Source organism: Rattus rattus, chromosome 4 (genome assembly GCF_011064425.1).
Source record: "Rattus rattus isolate New Zealand chromosome 4, Rrattus_CSIRO_v1, whole genome shotgun sequence".
Taxonomy (NCBI): domain Eukaryota; kingdom Metazoa; phylum Chordata; class Mammalia; order Rodentia; family Muridae; genus Rattus; species Rattus rattus.
This window is the reverse complement of record NC_046157.1, coordinates 2,891,106-2,915,770: the sequence shown is the minus strand read 5'-3', so window position 1 is coordinate 2,915,770 and position 24,665 is coordinate 2,891,106. Positions and strand designations below refer to the sequence as shown.

General features: G+C 51.0%; 2 protein-coding genes and 1 non-coding gene across 5 annotated transcripts in view; 1 reads left to right on the top strand and 2 right to left on the bottom strand.

Annotated features, from left to right (window-relative positions):
* Window positions 1-17,857, top strand: part of Med15 (mediator complex subunit 15) — a 74,328-nt gene extending 56,471 nt beyond the window's left edge. Inside the window, exons 9-18 of one of the 3 annotated variants that reach the window (XM_032899877.1) lie at window positions 5,805-5,924; window positions 13,411-13,538; window positions 13,644-13,771; window positions 13,941-14,075; window positions 14,144-14,207; window positions 15,118-15,184; window positions 15,541-15,701; window positions 15,789-15,955; window positions 16,295-16,393; window positions 16,840-17,857. In XM_032899877.1, coding sequence (XP_032755768.1) covers window positions 5,805-5,924; window positions 13,411-13,538; window positions 13,644-13,771; window positions 13,941-14,075; window positions 14,144-14,207; window positions 15,118-15,184; window positions 15,541-15,701; window positions 15,789-15,955; window positions 16,295-16,393; window positions 16,840-16,976 — 1,206 coding nt within the window. In that variant the 3' untranslated portion in view covers window positions 16,977-17,857. Of the gene's footprint in view, window positions 1-5,804; window positions 5,925-13,410; window positions 13,539-13,643; window positions 13,772-13,940; window positions 14,076-14,143; window positions 14,208-15,117; window positions 15,185-15,540; window positions 15,702-15,788; window positions 15,956-16,294; window positions 16,398-16,839 lie in introns of all 3 variants that reach the window. The other 2 variants (XM_032899879.1, XM_032899878.1) reach the window with 2 other exon arrangements.
* A 526-nt stretch (window positions 17,858-18,383) lies between these two features.
* Window positions 18,384-22,717, bottom strand: Ccdc74b (coiled-coil domain containing 74B). The gene is made up of 8 exons (XM_032899880.1): window positions 22,459-22,717; window positions 21,551-21,595; window positions 21,062-21,121; window positions 20,181-20,346; window positions 19,206-19,389; window positions 19,045-19,124; window positions 18,914-18,970; window positions 18,384-18,752 (listed from the first exon to the last, which is right to left on the bottom strand). The coding sequence occupies exons 1-8, from the start codon at window positions 22,715-22,717 to the stop codon at window positions 18,509-18,511; spliced, it is 1,095 nt and encodes a 364-aa protein (XP_032755771.1). The 3' UTR covers window positions 18,384-18,508.
* A 1,096-nt stretch (window positions 22,718-23,813) lies between these two features.
* Window positions 23,814-23,920, bottom strand: LOC116899741. The gene has a single exon (XR_004387757.1). It is a non-coding gene; the product is annotated as a U6 spliceosomal RNA (small nuclear RNA).
* Window positions 23,921-24,665: the final 745 nt, after the last annotated feature.

Sequence of the window (24,665 nt, the reverse complement as noted above, 5' to 3'; positions counted from 1 at the left end):
CTATCTTTGGTAGTGTTCCTTTAACCTCAGATTAAGGAGAGTTTTGTAGATGTGTCCATTGGGACTGGGCTTCATAGCCCAGCATATTGATTGGTTGGAGTTTTCTGAAACACTCTCCATCTGTTACAGAGATTTTTTTTTTTTTTTTTTTTTTTTGGATACAGGAGCAAGGACTAAACTTCACTTGCACTGAGTGGTGGGCTAGATTTCCAGTACCAGGCATGATTTCCCTCTTGTTAAGTGGGTCTTAAGTCCAATTAGAAAAGCGTTGGTGGGGGCTGGGGATTTAGTTCAGTGGTAGAGCGCTTACCTAGGAAGCGCAAGGCCCTGGGTTCGGTCCCCAGCTCCAAAAAAAGAACCAAAAAAAAAAAAAAAAAAAAAAAGCGTTGGTTGCTGTGGGGGTATGTGTGTTAACTCTGATGGTTATCCAGCCATGCTGGTCCTTGATAAGGTTCACAGGCATCATAGCTAGGCAGGGCTGTTGTTTACCTTTCTCTCTCCTTTGGTTACATGGTACCTTCTGATACCATGAAAACAAGTCCTGAACAGTGGGAACATTCAGGTCAGTTCTGGTTTAGGGATGTGAACTGCATGGTTTCTTCAGCAATAGGGGCTTATTTCCACCTCTGGTAGGGGTGGGTAACCAAGGGTGAAAGCAATAGGCTGTAATGTTTGAGGGTCTCTTGAACAGCCCTGGCCAACAACTTGAAAGAGGGCTCCTTATGTCTGCTGTTGGGGTTTTGTTATGTAGTCTTTGGGTCTAGAGAGAGCACTACTAGCTCAGGTGAGAAAAGCTCATTAAAACTGTGTGTTATTTAATATATGTATTGGTGGAATTAACTTGTAGGGTTTGTTATTTTGTATCTTTTTTCAGTAAATAGTTAATATGATTCTTTGAAGCTTTTTGGACATGCTTATTGTTATTTACTCCTCTCCCCTCCTTTCCCATCCCCCCACTAGATGGTGTGTATCCTGCTATCCCTCTTCCTACCTTCCTCTGTCTTACACTGTGCCATGGTTTTGTGGGGTGGTTGGCTGGTCTCACTGCATTGCTCTGGCAGTACTGGGCACAGGAGTGCGACTGGGCAGCTTGAGCATGCCAGCCCTCCTGAAGGGAAGGGTCCTAGAATCCAGGCTTCTTTGAAATCTAGGTTTCCTCAGTGGTCAGGAAAAGAGCTGTAGTAGTCTGATCTGTGAACCTTAACAAAGCTTTGATAACTGCAGAAAATAAATAGACAGATGTAAGAGAAGCACCCAGAGCAGGAAGCAGTGTGGTATCATTTCTGGTTTTCTCACATCGCTGAAGTTGTATTGCACATTGACTTATTTGAACTTGGTCTCATGTAGACCTAGCAGACTTTTAGCTTCCTTTATAGCTGAGGCTGACCTTGAACTTCTCATCCTCCTTACTCCACCTGAGTGTTTGGATGACAACCATGCACCACCACACTCAGTGTATGCAGTAGTAATGGAGCAAACCTAGGGCTTCCTGCATTCTAGGCAAGCACTCTATCATCTGTATCCCTAGCGCCTGTCAATTTTATATATAATGTTTTCCACATTAATTGTGTTAGTGGCTTTCTGTTAAAATAAGAAAGGTCCTGAGGTAATGGGTGCATAGAGGAAAGGTTTATTTTGGCTCACAGGTGTGGAGGTTTCAACCAACTGCTGCTTGACTCCATTGCTATTGGGCCCAAAGAGGGGCAGCTCATAATGACAGGGAGCATGTAGGAGAGCACAGCTGCCACTTCAGGCAACTAGAACATAAAGAGAGGAAGAGACCCACATCCTATACTAGCTAATTTTCCTGTTGCTGTAATAAAATACTCTGACAAAAGAAATGTGAGAAGGAGTTTTTCTGGCTTATAGTTCAAGGTCCAGTCTGTAATGTCGAGGAGTCAAGGTTGCAGAAGCTTGAAGCAGCTGGGCACATTGCATCTACAGTCAAGAAGCAGGGAGCAACTGAGCATGCTGGTGCACACTTTAATCCCAGCACTCCTGGAAGCAGAGGCAGGAAGATTTCTGTGAGTTCAAGGCCAGCCTGGTCTATATAGCAAATTGCAGACCTACTAAGGCTACATAATGAAACCTAGTTACAAAACAAAAGCAGAGAGCAGTGGATGCTCACATCTAGATTATGTTCCCTTGTTTATGTAGCCCATGGAGTCCTGTTACTAACCTCAGTTAAGCTACTTAAGGTAATCCCTCATGGGTATGCTGGACGCTTGTCTTTTGGGTGATTAGAAGACCGTCCAGTTGACAATACTATTACTAATACATATACTGGTCTCAAGTCGAGGCCTTAGCCTTTACTAAAGTTTTGACCACCTTCCAATGGTACTAACCTGTGGAATGAGCTCTAAGAGTATTGTTTGCAGTGTTGAGAATGTTTAAACTTTGAGCCTGGTAATAAGCAAGTGCTCTACCACTCAGCCTTAGCCCACAGCCAAGATTCTAAAGACTTAGGATTCCAGAGTACCTTCTGCAAGCAGAAACTCCTGGGCAGCCTTATTTTGAGTGACTACAATACTTGCTGCTGTCCTCACGTATTGCCTTGGTTTTGGATCTTGAAATAATCTTGTAAGTGTGTGAATACATTCAAAACGATTTTTTTGTAGTTTCCCAGGAGTGAGTCACAGCGTGGCTTTGAAGGTCTTTGCACAGTGGCAGCCAGTTACCTAACTAATCAGGAGCTCAAAGACTTAGATTAGAATTTCCTACCTTGTGCCCATGTGTTCTGTCAGTATGCAGAAACCACATGTTGCAACTTTGTGCATATGAAATACAACACACCACAGAGTAGGCCACCAGGCCGCTCTGTAAGAGTTGCTGGCTTGGGTACACGAAGTGGGCAGTCCTTCTGCTTCATTCCTGGAGTTACCCTGAGGAGAAGTACTCTGGTAGAGCCTATACCAGTGCTAGGGTAACAGGTGTGGGGACTTGTGTGGTAATGGTGGCAGGGCTCCTCACCTGGGCTCAGTGTTCTGGAAGGGTCAGCCAGCCCCAAGATGTTTGTTTGATGTGGCTCTCTTATCTCATTATACTCTTTCTGAGAGAGATGAAATCACCTTCAGTGGAATTTTCTGGGGTCCAAAAACCCCAGAGGTATGTCTTTATTTTCGTTTGCATTGATCTTTTAACTTTCTGTTCTAGTAATATAAAAACTAAGCTGTAATTTACAGGTGACAAAGGTTTGTCAACCAAGTCAGACATTTGTCATGTACGTACATTCAGTATAGCTGACTTAGAAGTGCTCTTTGACCAAATCTAGACCCAGAGGGCCTGTGTTCCTGTGAGCCCTCCTGGACAGTGGCCATAGTTGCAGGTACCAGTGTATAGAGAGGTAGAGAAGAGTCATCTTTGACAGGAAGTTGCACTTGGTAGCTGCTCATCTGATCCTGTAAACATTTTCAGTGGTTTTCTCTGGGATTTCTGCCCGGGCTGGGGGGAGAAGAGCTTTCCTTGTCAGAAACTCTTCATAAAGAAAACCAACCAGGGCCTGCAGACACTGCGGTGTCTGAGAGCACTGACTGCACCAGGAGTGGTGGTGCATGACTTTAATTCCAGTGCCCTGCGGGCAGTCAGTTGGATCTTTGTGAGTTTGAAGCCATCCTGGTCTATAGAGTGAGTTCCAGGACAGCCAAGACTGTTACACAGAGAAAAGAAAGAAAGAAAGAAAAAAGCAAAAAGAAAGAAAGAAAGAAAGAAAGAAAAGAAAGAAAGAAAGAAAGAAAGAGAGAGAAAGGAAGGAAGGAAGGAAGGAAGGAAGGAAAGAAAGAGAAAAAGGAAAGGAAAGAAAAGAAAAGAAAAGAGGACTGACTATTTTAAGGACCTGTGTTGTTGTGGCCATGTGTACAGCCATGTGTAACTCTCTCTTCCGTCCTCCGGGGACACTACATGTTCATAGTGCACAGACATACATACATGAGGTGAAAACACTCATGCACAAGAAGTAAACATAAGTCTTTAAAAATAAAGTAAATAGGGTTGGGGATTTAGCTCAGTGGTAGATCGCCTGCCTAGCAAGCGCAAGGCCCCTGGGTTGGTCCCCAGCTCAAAAAAAAAAAAAAAAAAGTAGGCAGGAGACTGCCCAAGCAAAAATAAAGTAGATAGGGCTGGAGAGATGGCTCAGCAGTTAGGAGCACTGGCTGCTCCTCCAGAGAATGTGGGTTCCGTTCCCACCACCCACACGGTGGCTCACAACCATCTGTCTGTTTCATGGGATTCAACATCCTCTTCTGACCTCTGCAGCTACTAGGCATGTATATGGCACATATACATACATGTAGGCAAAACTCAAAACGTAAAATAAAGGAATCTTTAAAAAATAAAATAAATTTAAAAACTAGTTAGAGGGGCCATTCCTTCCTTATGGCTTTGCTTGTTCCTGGAGACAAGTTGGCATGGCAGCCATTGGTTGTGAATGGACTTCTGTAAGTGACCCCCAGTTTTATCAAGAACCCTGGAGTAAATTATCCTTTATCCCCTCTCCCAGAGTAGACAGGGGGCCCTCAAGCATCAGCCCTCTTTGTGTCTGCCAGTCACCTGTTAGGGGATAGGCTGTTTGAGGCAGCACCCCTGGTTTGACAGCTACCATCAGAACCGAGAGGTTTGTTTGGCTGGCTGCAGAGATGGCGAGAGTTGCCCCTTTCTTGGCTCTTCAGATGCTCTCATTGGAGTCTTGTATGGTGCTGCTACGTGCACCTGCTCTGTTTGACCATGAGCCCTACGTGTGACACCATGGTCCTCATAGGCCTACATCCCGTGGGAGGTGTTCTCTCTAGCACACTTCACTGCAATAAGGACCTGTGCTGATAGCCTATCATAGCCTCCACGATCTCATTGACTTTGATTTTGAGCTGGGGTCTCACCATGTTCCCCCGCTTATCTCTTAACTTGGGCGCTGAAGTGACCTTCTCTTCTCTGTTAACCAGGTTGTGTTTTATTTTGGTGCATTAGTTCTGTACAAGGCCATGTCATTTTGTTCCCGTTTGTCACATTCTGAGTGCATGTAGCCCTTGCTTTCCAGGAGTCAGATTGTGCTCCATCCATCACCTCAGAACATAGAGAGGTGAGCCAGCTTCAAAGCCATGACAGTGAGAGCCTGCCCTTGGCTGTCGGTGTGAATCAAGAAACAAAAGTTAACCAAGGGAAAGGTCTCTGTTGGTTTTGAAGCTTCTGACTCTGCAAGTGTTTTCATGTCCCTGTGGAGAGTCCTTCCTCATTAGCTAGGAAGTTCCTTGGGAAAACCCCAGCCTTTCCTGCCACCCATCCGCATTCCTTCATACTTCAGAAGCAGCACCTCAAAAGGCCAGATAGGCCAGTGTGCCTTGGGCTTTGGGTGCACTCTTAAGAGAAGTGTGCTTGTTAGCAGGCTACTGCTTCAGTGACACTCACTTTGTCTTTGTAAGCCTGGCTGAATCGTCCTCATTTCAAGTTTGTCCCAAGAACTTGGTCTCCTCAGACTGCTGCCTGAGCAGTCTGGCTCTGACAGGACACAGTGCAGGGTCTGCTCTGCCTGCAGTTCAGAGGTGTGTCCAGGACAGCCACCACAGGATGTTGGCTAGTAGAATAGAAAGGGCTGGCTTACTTTCTTGGTGTCTCTAGACTTCTGGTGCTTCCCTGAGTCTAGAGGTACAGAATGCTTGAACACATCCTCGAGCACCCACTCCCCCTGCACATCTGGGTCATTTGATGGGGCCTCACCTTTGTGGATTACTCCATGAGGCTGCAAACACCCTCACCTGCCATGCACTGCAGTTCTTGTTGCAATTACCTTGTCTGTTGTCCCTCTATCCTCAAAGATGATTGCTGAAGCCTTGGCCCAAGGCGGGATGCACGTAAGAGCCCGGTTCCCGCCCACCTCCACCATGTCTGCTGGCCCGTCAAGCTCCATCTCTTTGGGCGGACAGCCCACGGCACAGGTATTTACAGATCGGGCTTCATATAGGGCTTGGCCCAAAAGCTTGGGGTTCCTCTGAGCACCCCCATGAAACATACCTTTCATTGTCAGTGCCTTTCTTCAGGGTGGCTTTCAAGGCAATAGAGAAATGTTAACTTTATTTGAGGCCAAGCCTTGCTGGTGTTTTCTTCTTTTCTCTCTCTTTCTCTCTTCCTTTCTCTCTCTCTCTCTCTCTCTCTCTCTCTTTTCTTTTTTTTTTTTTTTTTTTTTTTTTTTTTTGGTTTTGGTTTTTTGAGACAGAGTTTTTCTGTGGAGCCCTAGGTGTCCTAGATCTCACTCTTTAGACCAGACCAATCTTGATCTGCCTTCTGAGTGCTGGGACTAAAGGTGTGTGCCACCATGGCCAACTCTTGCTGATATATCTTGAGGGGCTTTTCCTCTAGTTTAAAATTGTCGTACTTCTTTTATTTTCATGGTAAAATAAAACAGAAGACATGGGCTGGCTGTGATTACCTAGTATGCACAAGGCCCTGGGTTTGATCACCAGTTTACGTGTGTAAAATTGAATCTGGAAGTCATTCTAGAACTCCTGAAGAGAGTTTGAAGCCAACCTGGACTACCTGAGATACGATCTCAGAAGAAAATAAACTGCAGCTTTCTAGGGCTCTGCTGTCCACTGCTGTAGTGAGCACACTCTGTCCACTGCTGTAGTGAGCACACTCTGTCCACTGCTGTAGTGAGCACACTCTGTCCACTGCTGTAGTGAGCACACTCTGTCCACTGCTGTAGTGAGCACACTCTGTCCACTGCTGTAGTGAGCACACTCTGCAGCGTCCAGTTGCTCAGGGACTGCCCAGGATCACAGGTTACATTGGCCTGTCCAGATGAGCTTCCTGGGAGACAGCCATCACCACACAGAAACTGAGTGACTGCTCTGTACATTTCATGACCTCGTGGGAATATGCTTCAAGTTACCATCGCCCACACCTGTGCATTCATTTGCTTGACAGCATTCCATGTGCCAGGCGATGTTTGAAGATGATGTTACCATAGGGCTCTCTTGAGGCTTTATTGTAAAAAAAAAAAAAAAAAAAATCCGATAGCTGAAAGACATTTAAAATTCCTTTTCCTACACAGGAAAGTGCATCTATGATTCTTGGAGATGGAGTCCCTGACTTTGCCTGAGGACCCACAAGCAGGAACTATCTATCCTCTGCATAGTCAGACACAAGACACTTGTATAGCTGTCTTCAAAGGAGGGTCCTCTAGCTCAGTACACATTGGATTTACAGGGTTGGGTGGAATTGTGGGGATAAACCACTTAACAGCATGGAATATTGTTTTTTGTAGACACTAAAGGTCCCCACATTTTGAGGGTGTGAGGTCTGTCGGATCGGATCTTGAGCTGGGTTCTTCATGTGTAGACTCTTGTGGCGGGTCATAACTCCAACATTTAGCTAAGTTTACAAATGGAAAGGAGCTAGAAGGGAGTGTGCTGAGGATCTGAAGTCGACCATAGGACTCTCTTAGAAACCCTCGGCCCTGCTTTTGTCACTGATCTGACAACCTCCTTCTTTCTGCTGACCGACAGATCTGTCCATGCATCTTTGACTAGGTTCTGTATCTTGCCTCCATGGCCTGTTGTGGAGTAGTTCATGCATTTTCCACTGAGTAGGTCTTCTGAGCTATAATACTTCCTAAACCCCAGACGGCAAAGAAATTAAAGGAGAGGAAAGAAAGAGGAGAAAAAGATAAATGCTAAAATAAAAGGTACGTGGAAGATTTTGGTCACCCTCCAGGAATGTTGTGGCTTGGTTGATGGAGTGGTCACTGGTACATGCCAGCTTGAGTCCTTCAGATTGACTCATCGTCCCCTGGTAAGTGATGGCAGGTAGGGCATGTGTCCCTGATGCTTTGAGGACTGTGGCAGCAGGGAGATAGACAGGCCTGGGCTGCACTAGGCTCGGATTTTTTTTATTTTATTTTTTGTCTGGTTGGTTTTTGGGTTTTGTTTTTGTGTTTGTTTTTTTGAGACAGGGTTTCTCTGTGTAGCCCTAGTGTCCTGGAACTTACTTTGTAAGCCATGCTAGCTTTGAGATCTCCCCCTGCCTCTGCTGCCTGAGTGCTGGGATTAAAGGTGTGGACCACCATGCCTGACTGGATTTTTTTTTTTTTTTTTTTTTTTTGGGTCTGGTTTCTGTTTTGTTTGTTTATGCACATTCACGTTTGCTTGTCTACTCAGAGGACAAAGGCCCTGAGAATACTTAAGGGAGAGATGTTGGTGGAGGCCCTAGAGGCCTCCCTTTGACCATACAGCATAGCTGTCAGATCTCAACCCTTCCTATGAAAACAAGAACTCCCCACTTTCAAAAGGGCCAGGACAGCACTCTCCATATTGTCCGTCTGTGATACATGGTGAATGAATGTAAGCAGGCAAGACCATGACAAGTGTTCTTGATTCTCTGAAGCAGGACTCCACCCATGGTTCATGCTCAGTTCTGGGTCAGGAACAAGAGCGATGCAAATCCTAGATGCATGCGTGTAAATGGTGAGAGAAGAGCAGAATCCACAGTGCTAGCCTGTCTGAGTCCCCATTTTCTTGAGCTCTCTACCCAGAGTCTTGCTTCTGTCCGAGCCATGCGTCTAGTTCCCACTGTCACCCTTATTGACACTGACATTACTGAGGCACTGCTGATTACATTGCCTTTGCTGTCCCTGTGAGCCGCTAGCTCTGTGACCTTGACAAACGAGTTCACTGTTTTCACCAGTGTTCCTGCCTGTAACATGCAAGGTGTGATGGTTTATATATGCTTGGCCAAAGGAGTGGCGCTATTAGAAGGTGAGGGTGAGGCCCTGTTGGAGTAAGTGTGTCACTGTGGGTGCGGGCTTTAAGACCTTCACAGTAGCTGCCTAGAAATCAGTACTCTTCTAGCAGCCTTCAGATGAAGATGTAGAACTCCTCCTGCACCATGCCTGCCTGGATGCTGCCTCTGAACCTGTAAGCCAGCCCCAGTTAAATGTTGTCCTTATAAGAGTTGCCATGGTCATGGTGTCTGTTCACAGCAGTAAAACCCATCATAGTGGGGTATTCCTGTGACAACCTGACCATGTTTTGGGGAGGACTGTGGAAGGACTTTGGAACTTGGGGCTACAAGAGCCTCTGGGTGTTAAGAGCTCTGTGGGAAAAAAGAAAAAAAAAAAAGAGCTCTGTGGGATGCTCTACAGGAGCTTGGACGACAATGTTGACAACAGTGCAGAAGATGGAGGCCTGGCTTGTGAAACTTCAGAGGGAAGATTAAAGACTCTTATTAGGACCGTTGCTATTTTGATTGTGAAGATTCCGTGGTTCTGGTTAGCTGGGGCTGAAGAATCAGCTGTGATTAACAAGATCCCAGAACCACTAAAGCAAAACCTTTGTACTACTGGGGCTATTGATGCTGTCAGCTGGAGCTAAGAAATTAGCGGTGATTAAGAAGAGAACAGCATCATTGAGGTGAAATCTCCTGGGAAGTGTTTCTGAGAGCACAGAGAAGCTGTGTTCCAGAAGCAGCCACAGTTGTACCTCGTGTTGGCAGCCGGGCTTGGTGATGTGTAAGAGTCACCCAGGTGGTACTGGTTTTGAAGGCATGAAGGGGTCATGAAGAGCAGCTGAGGCACGGCACTGTGAGAGCCATGGAAGGCCATTGGTGAAGGTGCAGCCTCCGTTGTAGTTGATGGCCCAGGACTGAAGGGGTCATGCAAAGGAGTTGAGGCTTGGTTCCACGAAGAGAGCCTGTGAGAGGCTATTGGTAAAGCCTGGTTGCAGCAGAAGACAGCAGCGTTTTAGAGATGCCAGTACCATGAGATGACCACCAAGAGCAGCAGCAGCAGCAGTGGAGAACAGGCAGCTGGAGCCTAGAAGACAAGGTGTGTGCTACAGAGGGCAGAGCTGGAGGAGTGACCCAAGCCCTTGGAAAATCCCAGAAAATCCCAAGTGGATTCCAGACATTGGATGGTTAGAGTTTGATTTTGATTTTGATTGTGACTGTGCCCTGGTATTTTTCCCTCTTGAAGGAAGAAAGTATTTTAGTGGAGCCCACAGTTAAAGAGACTTTGAATCGAAAAAAGAGTGAGTTTAAAAGAGATCGGATATTTTAAAGGAATTGAAATTTTAATATGTAAGCATTTTAAAGACCGTGGACTTCCCGGAGCTGGGGACCAACCCAGGGCCTTGCGCTTGAGCGCTCTACCGCTGAGCTAAATCCCCAGCCCTGACTGTGGGACTTTTAGAGCTATTCAGATCTTGGGGATGAATAAGAAAGTAAGGGTTGAGGCTTAATAGTGATGTGTTTGTGTGTCAGGTTGACAAGGGGTCAATTGTACTGGCTGGTTTTGTGTATCAACTTGACACAAGCTGGAGTTATCACAGAGAAAAGAGCCTCCCTTGAGGAAATACCTCCATGAGACCCAGCTGTAAGGTTTTTTTCCTCAATTAGCGATCCCTGCAGGGAGGACCCAGCCCATTGTGGGTGGTGCCATCCCTGGGCTGGTAGTCCTGGGTTCTATAAGAAAGCAAGCCAGTAAGTAACATCCCTCCATGGCCTCTGCATTAGCTCCTGCTTCCTGACCTGTGAGTTCTAGTCCTGACTAATTTGGTGATGAATAGCAATGTGGAAGTGCAAGCTGAATAAACCCTTTCCTCCCCGATTTGCTTCTTGGTCATGTTTGCGCAGGAATAGAAACCCTGACTAAGACACACGGGAGTCTATCAGCAGCTCTTCCCCTGAAGTGAACCACTCTGGCATTTGATAGTAGCTGTGATGTGCCCATGCCTGGGCCGTAGGATGTGACCTGAGAGAGCCCAGCCTCCCTGTAAGAGTTCCTTCCCCAACAGAAAAAGCCCCAGGAGCCAGCAACTCCCCTCTGGTTCTTCCTCAACCCTTGCTCTTGCTAGGTCACTATGTAGAGATAGTCTTTGAGCTGCTGCTTTATACCAGAGGTATCTGTGGTGACTAGGACTTGAGCAACCTGGCACTGACTCCTAGAAGGTTCTTCTAGGACCTGGCGATCCTGATCATAGAGGTGAAAGGTGCCTTGCCTTGGTTTGTTCTGACTGTTCTAAATCTTTCCACTGCCCCAATCCTATAGGGCATGCCAGCTGACCTGTCCTGGGGTAGCCAAAGAATCCAGGCAGACTCACATACTGGGTCTTCCTATGGAAGTCCCAGACCTAGTGAAGTGCTGGTGAGGTTTGCTGGGGCACATGCTGTTTAAGATGGGTCTGGATGGACCTGTGTATAAATAGACTGTGTGCAGTCTAGACTCCAGAGGCCTTGAAGAAGTTTCTAGACTACGTTAGGGGAGGACAGTCATGACACTGAAGTCCAGACTTCCTGATAAGGGAGAGATCCTCTTGTCCCCAACAGCAGGACGCTGTGCCTCGGTCCTGTGATGGTCCCTATACTGCAGGCTTTTCTGTCTCTCACGTCCCAACCGAGTATTGCCCTTAGACCAGTGTAGCATTTCTTGGACAGCTGCTTTGACTCTACTATGTCCTCAGCAAGGGCAGACAGTATCAAAGCCTATGTCCTGTGCCCAAGTATGGGTGTTAAAGTGGGACATGAATGGTGAGACTTCTTGTACTTTATGGACCCGTTCAGCCCTGTGGCCCTCTGGGTACCTAATGTAGTAGACGTGAGACTTAAACTATAGCCAAGGGACAGCTTCTGTAACCAGTATCAGGTACAAGTAGGCAGTTGGCACAGAGAAAGAGAGTAGGGGTTCCAAGGCCTCTTAGGAACATATAAAGGGCAAGAACCCACTGTAAGGAAGGCCTGGCCAATAGGACGGGGCTAGACCCAACCTTTGTCAGTACCATCTGTAGTCTGCACGGAACTGTATGGTCCTGGGACTTTGAGACACAGGTTGATTCCAAGCAGGTTTTATATTGTGCATGACATGTGACTGCCCTGGTATCCTTGGATTCATAGTGCATCCCAGCACCAAAAGTGGGTGTGGATAGGAGAGGCCTGCACGTGTATTCATCCATCCCCATCCTGAGCTCCTTCAGTCAGGGTGAGTCTGCTAAGAAGAGAGGCTGGCGTGGCCACCCCACAGCCAGAGCCTGAACCCATTCTCCTCCCCACAGGCAGTTATGACACTGTCCGATCCACCTTTTTAGTTAAAATATTTTATTTTAATTATGTGTATATATGTGCGTTGTAGAGTGGGGGGGATATACACTTGAGGGCAGTGCCTACAGAAACCAGAAGGTGGCATTGGGTCCTCTGGAGCTGGAATTATCAGTGGTCGTGAGCTGCTCCAGGTGGGGTCTATGAGCTTAGTCCGTGTTTCTGAATGGCCAAGCAGACCACTGTGCAGGCCACATGTCTTCCGTGGCCTGGCTAGTGTGGGGGTAAGCAGGTGAGGAGTGCCGGTGTCATTTTCCTTGTTGGATCTGTGCCTGTTCCCAATTTGAGATGCTAAGAACCTACTCGGGGATGGCGTGGGAAGATGTTGGAGGTGTGTCCCCACATGGCACCAGCACTGTACCCTGGGAGAGGCACCTGATTGGCCTGCTCTGCAGAACTGGCTGGCCGCTGAGCCATGAAAGGCAGGCTCTTCACAGGGCTGCTTGGTCCACAGTGATTGACTAGGGTGGAGACTTGGGGACCTTTGGAGTTTGTGTGGCCTCTAGGGTGCCCCAGGATGGCAGGAGGCCAACAGATGGCTGTCTTCTCCATCCAGGTCTGCAGTCTTTCCTTCTTTGTTGGAAGGCGGGAGTATACAGGCCCTGCCCCTGCCTGGTTCTATGGTATCAGTCCTCGGAGTTCTTACAGGAAGTCAGTGCTGCCCTTGCTAGCAGTGGTGCAGTCAGCCCTGTTCCTGCTGTCTGAAGTGCACTGACAGCACAGAAGAGGGCAACCACTGGCTCTGTAGACAGCACCAGGCTCCACTCTGAGCCCAGGGACCTTTGATATAAGTCACTCACCTCTTCAAGTAAGCTCTGGCAGACTGGACAGGGCTGCTGTGGAGTCAGTGCAGGACGGCTCACCGATATGCCTACCTCACTCAGTTAAGATCAGATGAGGCAGCAGCATCTGCACATGCCACGGCCACTTTGTCCTTGGAGCCGTCATCCTGGGGCTAGAGTCATACCGGGAGACTCATGAAGGAGCTTGTCTTCCGGGCTAGCAGGGGAGGTCTTTACTGACTCTCAGAGAAGAGCTTCCTAGGTTAGGCAGAATATGACAGAACATAGGGCTCCAAGGCTCTCTCCTTACGCACCAGTGATTGAGGAGCAGACCACCACCATGTCTGTACCAGCCCAGAAACTGAAATCCTTGTGGGCCCCCACCAAACAGCCAGGCTGCCCACTTGCTCCCTCTTCCAGCCCCTTGGATAATGTGTTGTGTTTACCCAGAAGTAAGGCTTATGCCCAGGTAGAGAGATAAGATGGGAGGTCAGAGCAGTGGGGATATGTGCAGGGCATGTGTAGCATGGAGCTGGCTAAGTCTCTCTACTTCCAGGTCAGCCAAAGCAGCCTCACCATGCTGTCCTCACCGTCACCGGGCCAGCAGGTGCAGACCCCACAGTCGATGCCCCCTCCCCCACAGCCATCCCCACAACCTGGCTCACAGCCCAACTCTAATGTCAGGTAAGCAGATGGGATGCACACTTTCCCGGCCTCCCTCACCCCGTTTAGCCTCAGGACTAGCATTGTGTTCTAGGCTCAGACCTGCTTTTATTCGCTTGGCTGCAGCTCCGGCCCTGCCCCATCCCCCAGCAGCTTCCTGCCTAGCCCCTCACCACAGCCTTCTCAGAGCCCAGTGACAGCACGCACCCCACAGAACTTCAGCGTCCCTTCCCCCGGACCTTTAAACACCCCTGGTAAGTTGGGCCTGGGCTGGGTGAGCAGCTCTACACGTGCCTAAATTCCCTCCCCCTCCCAAGGACTCAGATTGTGTGAAGGCTCCTGGAACCTTCAGACCTCTTCCGACACCTGCCCCACAGGTTGTAGCCATCCATCTTAACCACCCCCCCCCCCCGTCCCCTGTAGTGAACCCCAGCTCTGTCATGAGCCCCGCTGGCTCCAGTCAGGCTGAGGAGCAGCAGTACCTGGACAAGCTGAAGCAACTGTCCAAGTACATCGAGCCCTTGCGCCGTATGATCAACAAGATCGACAAGAACGAAGGTAGGCTGGCCAAGTGCAGGGCGGGTAGGATGCCAGGGCCTGGTCTTAGTGTCCCCTTTCTCTCCCAGACAGGAAAAAGGACTTAAGTAAGATGAAGAGCCTGCTGGACATCCTCACTGACCCCTCTAAGCGGTGAGCACTGGCCCAGGGCCTTGGGCAGGGCTGTGCTGTGCCACAGCCACAGCATACAGAGGGTCCCCAAGACTTGGTGACAGTGCGGAGCTAAGAAAAGTTCTAGCAACTCTCTGTGACCATGTCTGAGGCTCAAGTGACTTTACAAGTAAGGTGTGGACAAAAATGTCAACCCTACTTGTACCTTTCCAGCACCTATCTTTCAACCCTGGTCAAGGATTTGTGGTCCTCACACTTTCACCTGTGGCTGTAATAGCTTGTCTCATGGGTCACAATGCTAGGTGCTGACTTGTAGAGTCCCTTCCCTTCAGCTAGACATGACAGGTTAGCCGAGTGCCCTGGACCCTTCCTGGCTGCCCGTTGACCTTTGGCAGACAGCTTTGTTTCTCCCACCCCCACCCTGGGCTCTAGGCCCAGCTGTAGCTGTGTGCACTAGTTATATAGATGAACCCAAATGGGGCCCATGAGACGCTCATGCACGTGGGCTGCCAGGCTTCTAACTCCTGCCCACCATAGGGTGCTGCTAACACCAGTGTTCAGGGCTGTACGTGGAGGTGTCTCCCTACTGCCAAGTGTCACAGCTCAGCACACCTTCAGCTCTGCTTTCCTTCAGGAAAGTTCTCTCAGAGGCCTAGTGGTTGCTGCCGAATGGGGCCTGCTACGGCTACTCAGCCCTCCAGGCCCTCTCAGGTTAGATCCTTAGAGGCACAGGGCCAAGATGCGGCAAGAGCTGATCCTGGAGAGAATGAGGCCTGCTGCGTCCTGTTCTGGAAGAAGGTGGTGGGCTGGCTGGGATTCTTGTGCTGGTTTCCAGTGGCTGGGGCCCAAGAAGCTACCAGGATGGTGGTCGGGACAAGAGTCACCTACCGCATTCCTCCAGTGGAGTGTCAGCTCGTGTGTCTTCCCTTAGGTGTCCCCTGAAGACCCTGCAAAAGTGTGAGATTGCCCTGGAGAAGCTCAAGAATGACATGGCAGTGGTGAGTGGAGACCACGGACCCACCCTGCTGGAAGGAGGCTTTATGGTCAGGGGTCAGTACTGCTAAAGCAGGACCTGGCTGAGGATTGTGGAGAGAAGTCACTACGCGCAGCCCCATCCCCTGCATCCACAGTTGCAGTCAGGCCCCAGCATGTGGACGGGAGCTCCAGGATGGGCGTGAGGCTGCGAGTGAGCGAGTGGGGCTGGGAGTCCATTTGGGACTGGCTGCCACTGTGTGCACTGCACTGTCAGGGCAGAGGCTCTCGGCAAAGCCTCAGGAGCAGGGGTGTTGAGGACCCCGAGGTTCAGAAGACTCCTCAGAGCCCATACCACTGACCCGTTCTATTTTGTCTCTAGCCCACACCCCCACCACCCCCAGTTCTTCCAACCAAACAGCAGGACCTGTGCCAACCACTCCTAGATGCAGTCCTGGCCAACATCCGTTCACCTGTCTTCAACCATTCCCTGTATCGCACATTCGTGCCAGCCATGATGGCCATCCATGGTCCGCCTATCGTGTATGTACACTTAGGTTAAGCCTAGCAATGAGCAGCAGCCCAGAGGCTGTGTGACATCTGCATAATCACTTAGGTCATTTCTCCCAGGTCCCCAGTGGTGTGCTCCCGGAAGCGCAGGTTTGAGGAGGATGAGCGGCAGAGCATACCCAATGTGCTGCAAGGTGAGGTGGCAAGGCTGGATCCCAAGTTCCTGGTGAACTTGGACCCCTCTCACTGCAGCAACAACGGTACTGTCCACCTGATCTGCAAGCTGGGTGAGTGGCCAGGGGTGGGGGTGGGGGCCAGTCACCAGGACCTGCACACTCACAGCTTGTCCTGTGCTCACTTTTCATTCTCGGGCTGTCCCTCCCCCAACTCCCCGACCCTACACATTTCTCTATCTTTCCACACAAAAGTAGCCGTGGTCCTGGGGCAACCATTGGCAGTGTTCCTGCCTTTGGAAGCCTGAGGACATAAGGCCTCTAGGTCTGTAGCAGGCTTCATTGGGACCCTGTAGAGTGCAGAGAGCCTTTTCAGGAGCAGGGGTGAGGTGGGCAGGGTGTGTTGTGTTGCCAGGCTGTCAGCCAGGTCACATGAGCAATTTTGTGTCACAGATGACAAGGACCTCCCTAGTGTGCCACCACTGGAGCTCAGTGTACCTGCTGACTACCCTGCCCAGAGCCCGATGTGGGTCGACCGTCAGTGGCAATATGGTAGGTGAGCCTGAGAGAGCCGTCCAGGGACCCAATGGACAGAACAGGCTGGACACATAGAAGGGCCACTGTGTCCTCTGCCCTTTGCCTACAACAGCTCCAGGGCCCCTCCGCGTGGGGGAGGGCAGTCAAGTTCATGACAGTTCTTTGAAGCTCTGCAAAGTGTCCCAGGACCACCAGCAGGAGCTCATGTAGGTCTGTCTGTGTGATGGAGCCTCTTGGGTGGGAACAGTGCCTGAGTTCTCTTGGCACATGGCAGGGCCCATCTGTGGCTCCAGATCCCTTAAAATCCTAGCTCTTAACTGAAAGTTTGATTGGAAGATTCCACCACCAGGGGGTGCAGGAGACTTAAGCAGTGGGCTCCCTTCCCAGAAGAGCTCCAAGGGCCAGCCCAGGTGGCTGCTGTCTTGCTGAGCTCAGCACTCACAGCTGCTGCTGTGTTGCAGATGCCAACCCCTTCCTGCAGTCAGTGCACCGGTGCATGACCTCCAGGCTGCTGCAACTCCCCGACAAGCACTCAGTCACAGCCCTGCTCAACACCTGGGCCCAGAGCATCCACCAGGCCTGCCTCTCAGCTGCCTAGCAAACTTGAACTTCAGGACGGCCAGCAGCCCTTCTGGCTGAGGGTCTCACACCACCTACTAAACGTCACTAGGTGTTGGCTTCTTAGAGGGCCGGGGCTAGGTTACCTTTCCTGCTTTTACCTTCTGCCTTGGGGACCTGCCCGCTCTCCCCATCTTGTGCAGTATTGACCAGGCAGCTGTGGAGCTGGCTGCGTGAGGCTGGGGGCGTCCCCACAAGGTTTTCCATTGTTGTTTTCCCCCAGAGGTCAGTCCCCACACTTCTACAGCCTTTCTGGGCTTCCATGTCCACTCAGCAGCATGAGAACTCAGGGTCCCATCAAAGCATCTCTGTGTTACAACCCATTGTGCTCATATCTGGAAAATGTGGAGGACACAGGAAACCCTCACCATACATACGGTTCTCCAGTCACACTGGGGTTCAGGCTGTGCCGCCTAAGGCATGCGGACACGGTGCAGGACTCGGTCTGAATTCAGGGCACAGATTTCAGTCTGGAAGAAAGGCCAGTAAGGAATCAGCAGGTTCTCTGCCGCCGGAACTTCCACTCTGTGGGCCTCCTCCCAGTCATGGGAGGAGAGCAGCCAGCTGGGGCAGAGGCTGCCCCTGACGTTCCTGCACCAGTCCTGGGCCACGAGCTGTCAGTGCTGAGTGACACAGGCGACCAGCCAGAAACCGTCACTGGGACCCACCAGCCTCAGCCTCATGCTCTTACTCTGTACCGCCACCAAGAGTGTGGGTTTCCTTCAGAACGCACCAGATGGCACTTGCCACACCGAGCAGCAATGGGTAGCACTCTGGTGGAAAGAAATTCCCCCTTTTATATGTGCACTACTCTGTCATATGATTCTTATAATAAATTTATTATTCCTGTGTTTGTCAGGAGTTGACTGCATCTACCTTTTCTCCAGTCTGAGCCCCTGTCCGTCTTAGGACATCTTGGACTTCACCCCCTTTCTGACATAATCATGATTCACGCCCAGGCCCTGGTCTGATTCTTGTGAGGGAGTGGACAGTGGTGTTGTGAGGTCTGTGCTGCTGGGAGGAGTAAGGCACAAGCTGACCACTTCTGGGTGACAGCTGCTGGCCCAGGATAGAGTGCACATCTGTAGAGGACAGGTCTCTCCAGTTGTCATCCTGTGAGGCCTCAAGCAGCCCAGCCCAGCATGACTGTTGTCAGTGGCACTGGGAACCAGGCAACACTGTCTTGTTCCCAGTCATGTACATGTGCCCAGTAGAAGGCAGCCCTGACTCGGGCCAGCCAGCCCCAGAATACCACTTAGGATTGCTGACTGGCGGACAGCACCCCGAGGATCTACCAGCCTTGGCTGCCTAGATAGGCACCTCCAGAATAGCAGGGATACTTGGTGTAGGCGACAGCTATGTCTGTGAAGAAGGAAGCTTAGCACTTGGAGAAACAATTTTTATTTTCAGTCTACAGGGAGAGGACTTAACATTCTATTATGGCCTTTGCATAAATGCAGGGATAGTAAAATAGAGAAAATACAGTCTCCTCATTTCTGAGAGCACGTGGTTTTATCTGTCATGGGTTCTGTCTGTCTTGGAATTGCGTGTGGCTGCAAAATAGGGTTGGTGTGACCCATTCTCGAGAGGGGATGGCCGGGCTCCAGGGCGCCGGCTCAGCAGCACAGAGCGGTGCAGGCGTCGGCTCTGCACCACTTGCAGCCGTTTCTGCCGCTCAGCAAAGCTGGTCTTCAGGCTCTGTTTCAACGCAGGCAGAATGCCGCGCTCTGCAGCAGGCATTGGGCTCAGAATTAGGCTAGGGTGGAGGACAAGATAGTGTCTGCCGGCTGCCTCAAGGCTGCACCAGTGGCTGGGCTGGGAGCAGGGCCTGCCTGGCTTTTCCTCGGGACACCCTCTCCCCCTGTCCCTTGTGGCACCCAGCTGTGGGGGGACCCACTCCCTGTGCTTGTGACTCACCACTTCTTACTAAGGCTCTTGGCGGTGACCTTGGGGAACTGCATGGAGTCCTGGTCCCTGAGAAAGGAAGTTAGCTGTGAGGCCCACACCCGCTCTGGGCTAGGGCAGGGCGCCGGGTACAAGGCACTCACTTTGGAGAGCCCAGCCCAGCCTCCTCAGCTGCAGCTTTGGGCCTTTGGTTCCCTTCCAGGAGTGACTTGAGGTGCTGTAGCTGAAAGGCAGGGAGAGGCGTGGTGGGTACAGTGTGCTGTGCCACTGGCGTTCAGGGTCATGTGCCTGCCCAGGGCCTCACCTCCTGGGCCTGCAGGAGGTTGGCGTTCCACAGCTGACGGATGACCACCTCACACTGCTGCACTGTGGTAGGCTTGCGCAGGTGCGGGGGCAGGCTCATTAAGGGGGCCGTCCCCGTCCCTTGCCGGCCATGGCTGCCCCCCACCAACGTGGCCCCTGAATTAGAGGCCTCTGCATCCTCGTCTCTGAAACATTACATCGGCCCAGAGGTGACCTGTGGGAGTGGTCTAGCCACCCGCCCACCCACCACCTCCCCGGGGCAGCACCCATGCCTGCCAGTGTGGAAGAAGCCTGTTTCTATTGCCCGCTAGCCAGGGTGCTGTGGAGCCAGCTGCGACTTAGGGCTGCTTCTTCGCCCCCTATGTTGAAGAAGCAGGCAGCTACCTGCCTGACAGCCCCATCCAGCTTGTTTCTCGCCCAGAGTAGTTCCTGGAATTGGGACTGCAGAGTCAGAGCCTGTCTTGGTTGTACTCCTGAGTAAACGGCTTCTAACCCATGCCACCCAAAGACAGCGTGGTCAGACATAGGCCAGCCCAGGAATCCAACTCTGTTCTGGGTTTTTGTTTTCGCTTTTTAAAGACAGTGTGGTGGTCCGCACACAGGAGGCCAGCCAGGAGTGCATCCTCAGACCATGGTCGCCCTCAGCCCTCCTCCAAGCAAGCAGAGGGGACCAAGTCACTTTGTCTCTTGGTCTCTTCTCTAAGCAAACAGTAATTTAGGGGTTTCCACTGGTCCCCTGTAGGTGAGGTTAGCCAGGGGTCTCTGCAGGACCCCCAGGAGAGAGCAAAGTAGTACCCAGCATAGAGACAGCAGCCTGGCAGCTCCCTGCTTCCTGAACCCCATTTTCATCATAATGGAGTCAGGTCCATCAAGATGGAAACAAGGTAGCCTGCTGGTCCCAGGGTGGAAACCTATCAAGGGTGAGCTTGGGGCCCTTGGGGTGCAGGCCTGGTCCTCAGGTGCAAGCAGGCCTTACTTGGCCTGTCCCTGAGCCCCAGGGGCTCTGTCCAGCTTGCTGCTTTGGGACAGGGCAGCACTGCTGAGTGACTGCTCTTCCAGGTCTGTCTTTTGGAGGGCGTCAGACTTCAGCTCTTGTTTCTTGAAGGAGTTGGGCTGGGGCCTGGTCTTGCCTTGAGAGTTGGCTGCAGGGCACACCAACAGGGCTATCGTTAAAGGCCTTGGGAGCCACAGACCCATTCTCTAGGATCAACCAATGTACCCAAGAAGCCCTGGCCCTGCGTCAGTTCCTCTGCTGTGCTCAACACTTTCGGGAGGGATGCAGAGGATAAGGTGTAAAGAGTGCAGCCTATGATGGATGGCACCTGCCGCCTGTGCCAGAAAAGCCACAGTGGGACTGCTGCCTTCCATTTGGGGTGGAACAAACTAGAGGGGACTGGCACCTGGCCTGCATGCATTTATTTTCCAAGGCCTACTGGTCAGCTGGGGCTGCTGCTAGTGAAGTTGCATAGCCTACCATAGGAGGCCAATGGGAGAGGAGGTTCTGTTTATTTTGTCCCTGAGATTTCATGGGTAGGTTGTTGGGGCCTTCGGTGGAGCACATAGCCTCCTCTGGGAGAAAATAGGGAGAAGACTTGGAAGGTACTTGAGTTCCTTTGTTAACGGCTCAGCTACTCACTCACTACCCTACCTGGGTGGGCCTGCTACATCATCTGGCTGTGCTACTCTGACAGCCAGGCCTTGTCTTGCTTGTAGAGCATCCCCTCAAGGACTCCTGGGCCCAGTCTCCTTCTTGGTTGTTTCTGTACATAGGATATCAGGACCACCCCCTTTGCGAAAGAGGGTTTTAAACTCTAGGCAACACCTCCCGCTGACTGCCCAGCCTGGACCCTGGCTCACCGGATGTTGTGGAATTGGAGGTGGACTTGCCAGAGTGAAGGCTCCATGTGGAGGTGCTGCCTGTGGGGAAGAGGCAGCGTTCAGCCTGAAAACCTGCTTCTGCCTGCTGCCTGGCCCTCTGTGCTCAAGCAGGGCTGTGTTCCACACAGGGAGTGTGCTGAGAAACACCTCCCTCGAGTGAGGGATCCGTGGTACAGGGCTGGGGAACCTGAAGCAGGTACCACAGCAGCCATCAACCTACCAGGGAATGGGGGCCCAGGCCACTCCTGTTTCAGGAGTTCTGCTCAGCAGATGGAGGGTATGCCGCCTTCTCACTCTCCCTACTGCACAGACCATGCCTTTGGTGCAGAGAGCCTGCCAGCCAGCTATGGCTGGGGAAAGTGCCACCTGTCCAAGTGCCCAGCACTGGTCCCTTCTGGGTTAGCATGCAGGGCTCTGTGCTGCCAGATAGACATAAGTGGTAACTCCCTGCAAGCACCTGAGTCCTACCTTTTTTCTGAGGCTTCTCATTCATGATTAGCTTGTAGTGGAGATCTGAAAGCAAGCAAATACTCCTTATCACATTTCAAATCTACAGTCACTCAGAGCACAAGTGTGGCCTGCTCTTCCCATGGGTCCCACCAGCTTTTTCCACCAAGCCTTTACCTCGGGCCTCTCAGACCAGAAATGCCTCTAGCTGATCCCTGTCATCCCCAACACCTGCAAGGTGCCCATCCACCAGGCCAGGCAGGGGCAGGGCTGCAGGGCTGCTGAAGTGAGACGGGATGGCTAGCCTTCCAGGAGCCCCTGGCAATGGTAAGTGGGGTGTGACATGGGGCTGGTCAGTTGGACATGGGGTGAGCCTCAAGCAAACAGAGTCCTAATGTAATAAAATACCCAGTGAGAGAATCATTGGGAGTCCTGAAAAAGACAGCACCAGAGGGAGAAACTGACACAGGCATGGAATGGGAGGAAGCAGAGGAACCCTAGCTGAGATGTAGACAGTCTTCTGAAGAGCTCAGTTATGTCACAGGGGTGGCCTGAAGTTCTGAGTAGGCCAAGCCTTGGGGGTGGGGAGCATAATGGGTGCCCTGGCTTTACGGGATCCACGTGGAGCAGCATCCTGGCAGTCCCTGCCTAAAATCTGGATGTGCTTAGTTGGTGACCATTTACTGGAATTTGCTGTGCTGTATAACTTCGGCAACAGTTTTAAATAACGAGCTGGACCACACCCTGTCCTGCACAGTGCACAAGAGGGTCAGCGTCCATCTGGGCTGGTGGGCACAGGAGGACTGAGCCTGTTGGCAGGCCCTACCGAAGAGAAGTCTCCCGCGTCCTTCCCCGCACCCGGAGACTGTTCAGAGTTGATGGCCGTGACCTTCAGGCTGTAAATGCTGGGTCAGCGCCCAGTGGCTCACCCTTGTTCTCCCGTTTCAAGTGCTCGATTTCCTCGTGGAGTTTGACCAGCGTCTCCGAGTGCTGCTGCTGTAGGAACTGCAGGCTCTTTTCCAGGTCCAGGATCCGCTTCTGTGCCTCGCTGAGCCCGAGGGGAGGCGGCTGTGTCCCCGCGTGCTGCGGGCCGGCGGGAGGGCGCGGGCGTAGGCGGGCCGCACCCCGGGAGCCTGGGGCCGCGGAGCTGAGGGGCCGCGCCCCGGCCGCCAGCCCGGCCCCGCTCATGAAGGCGTTGCCGCCGCTCAGTACTGGCTGCTGGAGCCTGGCACCCGGTCGCCATGGGAACGGGCGCGCCGGAGAGGACGGGGTGGGCGCGACGCGGGGCGGGGCCTGTCGCGGCGTTCGGCGGAACCTGTCGGGACCTTAGGTCTTGTTACAGTGCTCTGTGTGCCGTACGTGCGTACCCATGCGTGTGCGTGTGAAGACCAGCGCTCGACGTCGGGCCTCCCCACCTCATAGCTTTTGAGAAGAGGTCTTGTGGCTAGCTGGGCTGGCCCATGAGCCCCAGGATCTTCCCATTTCCCCGCCTCCTAGAGCGAGGATCCCGGGTGTGCGCCTTCCCTCCCCACTTCTCATATGGGTGCTAGGGACCCGAATTTGGGTCCTCCTGTTTGGGCAGAAAACACTGTACCATCTGAGCCATCACCTTAGTCCCCTTTTACTTTTGAACCAGGTTCAAAGTGAAACTAGTTTGTAATATTCACTGTGTAAGTCGGGATTATAGATGTAAACCAAAGCACTGGCTTTTAAAGTTGGTCTTAGTTTTTCGTTTTAATAGTTCATTTTTTTGGATACATAGTAATAGTTTCAAAAAATCTTCCAACACTCACAGAATCTTTGTGGGTATAGAAAGGGGTGGGGGAGCTCTCTTAACTGCTGACTCATCTCTTACCCACTTGAAAACCAGGCCATTTACTTAATTTATGACATGGCAGATTTATGTATGTATGTATGTATGTATGTATGTATGTATGTATGTATGAATGACAGTTTAGCTATATAGGCCTGGATTGCTTCAAACTCAAGAGATCTGCTTCTGCTTCTTTTGAATCCTGAGATTAATGGAATGCACCGCCATGCCTGGTTTGGAAATTAATCGTCTAAGAGAAGGCTATGCAAGTAAGTTACCTCCCAATGAGCATCCTACTTTTTGTTGTGATAAACATCATGACCAAAAGCAAAATGGATCAGAGGGTTTATTTTAGCTTACAGGTCTATCATGGACAGAAGCCAAGAAGGAACTCAAGGCAAGAGCTGGAAGCAGATACCAAAGATAGAATACTGCTTGGGGCTTCCTCCCCAGCTCCCCCTTTTTATTTTTTTAAATATGGAACACTTCACGAATCTGCGTGTCATCCTTGCGCAGGGGCCATGCTAATCTTCTCTGTATCGTTCCAATTTTAGTGTATGTGCTGCCAAAGCAAGCACCCCGGCTCCCTTCTAGCTTCCTTTCTCAAACACCCAGACCTACCTGCCTAGGGATGGTACTGCCCGCAGTGGACTAGGCTTGTCTATATCAAGAAAAGGTCCCTTTCCCAGATGGTTCAAGTTGACAACTGGAAGCTAACTGTGACAGCAGGTGAGACTTGCTTCAAAGCCTAACCTAGTTCCATTCCTCAAACCCACATGAGAGGAGATAGCAGTCTCCTTCAACTTCTGCTCTGACCTACATACATACACCATGGCACATATGCACGTACTGTAGTCCCCCATCCCCCATTAAATCAATCTAAAAAAAAAACCCTAAACTGCAGGGGGACTTGGAGGGGTAGATATGACCTGTGTGTGTGTGTGTGTGTGTGTGTGTGTGTGTGTGTGTAAAACTATAAGAGTAAAAAATAAATAAAAAATTAAAAAGATTCATCTCATACATATCGATAGGCACAACTCTTTGATCCCAACACCTGGGAAGCATAAGCCAGGCCAGCCTGGCTACACAGAGAAATTATCTCTGCCCCACACACAAAAGAGAAATATTGATAGGGTTATTGATAAGGGCTAGTCATTCAGGGACACTCAAATGGCAACTGTCCTTCCCACCATAAGGGGGTTGTACTCCCAGGAAGATGCTGGCCTGGAGCTGGCTAGCATAGATCAGATCCATCTGCCCATGACTTTTAAGTTTCTGGAGGCTGAGGAGATGACTCAGCAGTTGCTTAAGAACAGTACAGCA

What these genes read in the sequence shown, in the direction of transcription:
- Ccdc74b (XM_032899880.1), bottom strand. Translation starts at nt 22,717, where the DNA reads ATGAGCGGGGCCGGGCTGGCGGCCGGGGCGCGGCCCCTCAGCTCCGCG. An exon ending in TGAGAAGCCTCAGAAAAAAG is followed by an intron (nt 21,122 to 21,550) that starts GTAGGACTCAGG and finishes TCTTCCCCACAG; the next exon opens with GCAGCACCTCCACATGGAGC. An exon ending in CTCCAATTCCACAACATCCG is followed by an intron (nt 20,347 to 21,061) that starts GTGAGCCAGGGT and finishes TGTGCCCTGCAG; the next exon opens with CCAACTCTCAAGGCAAGACC.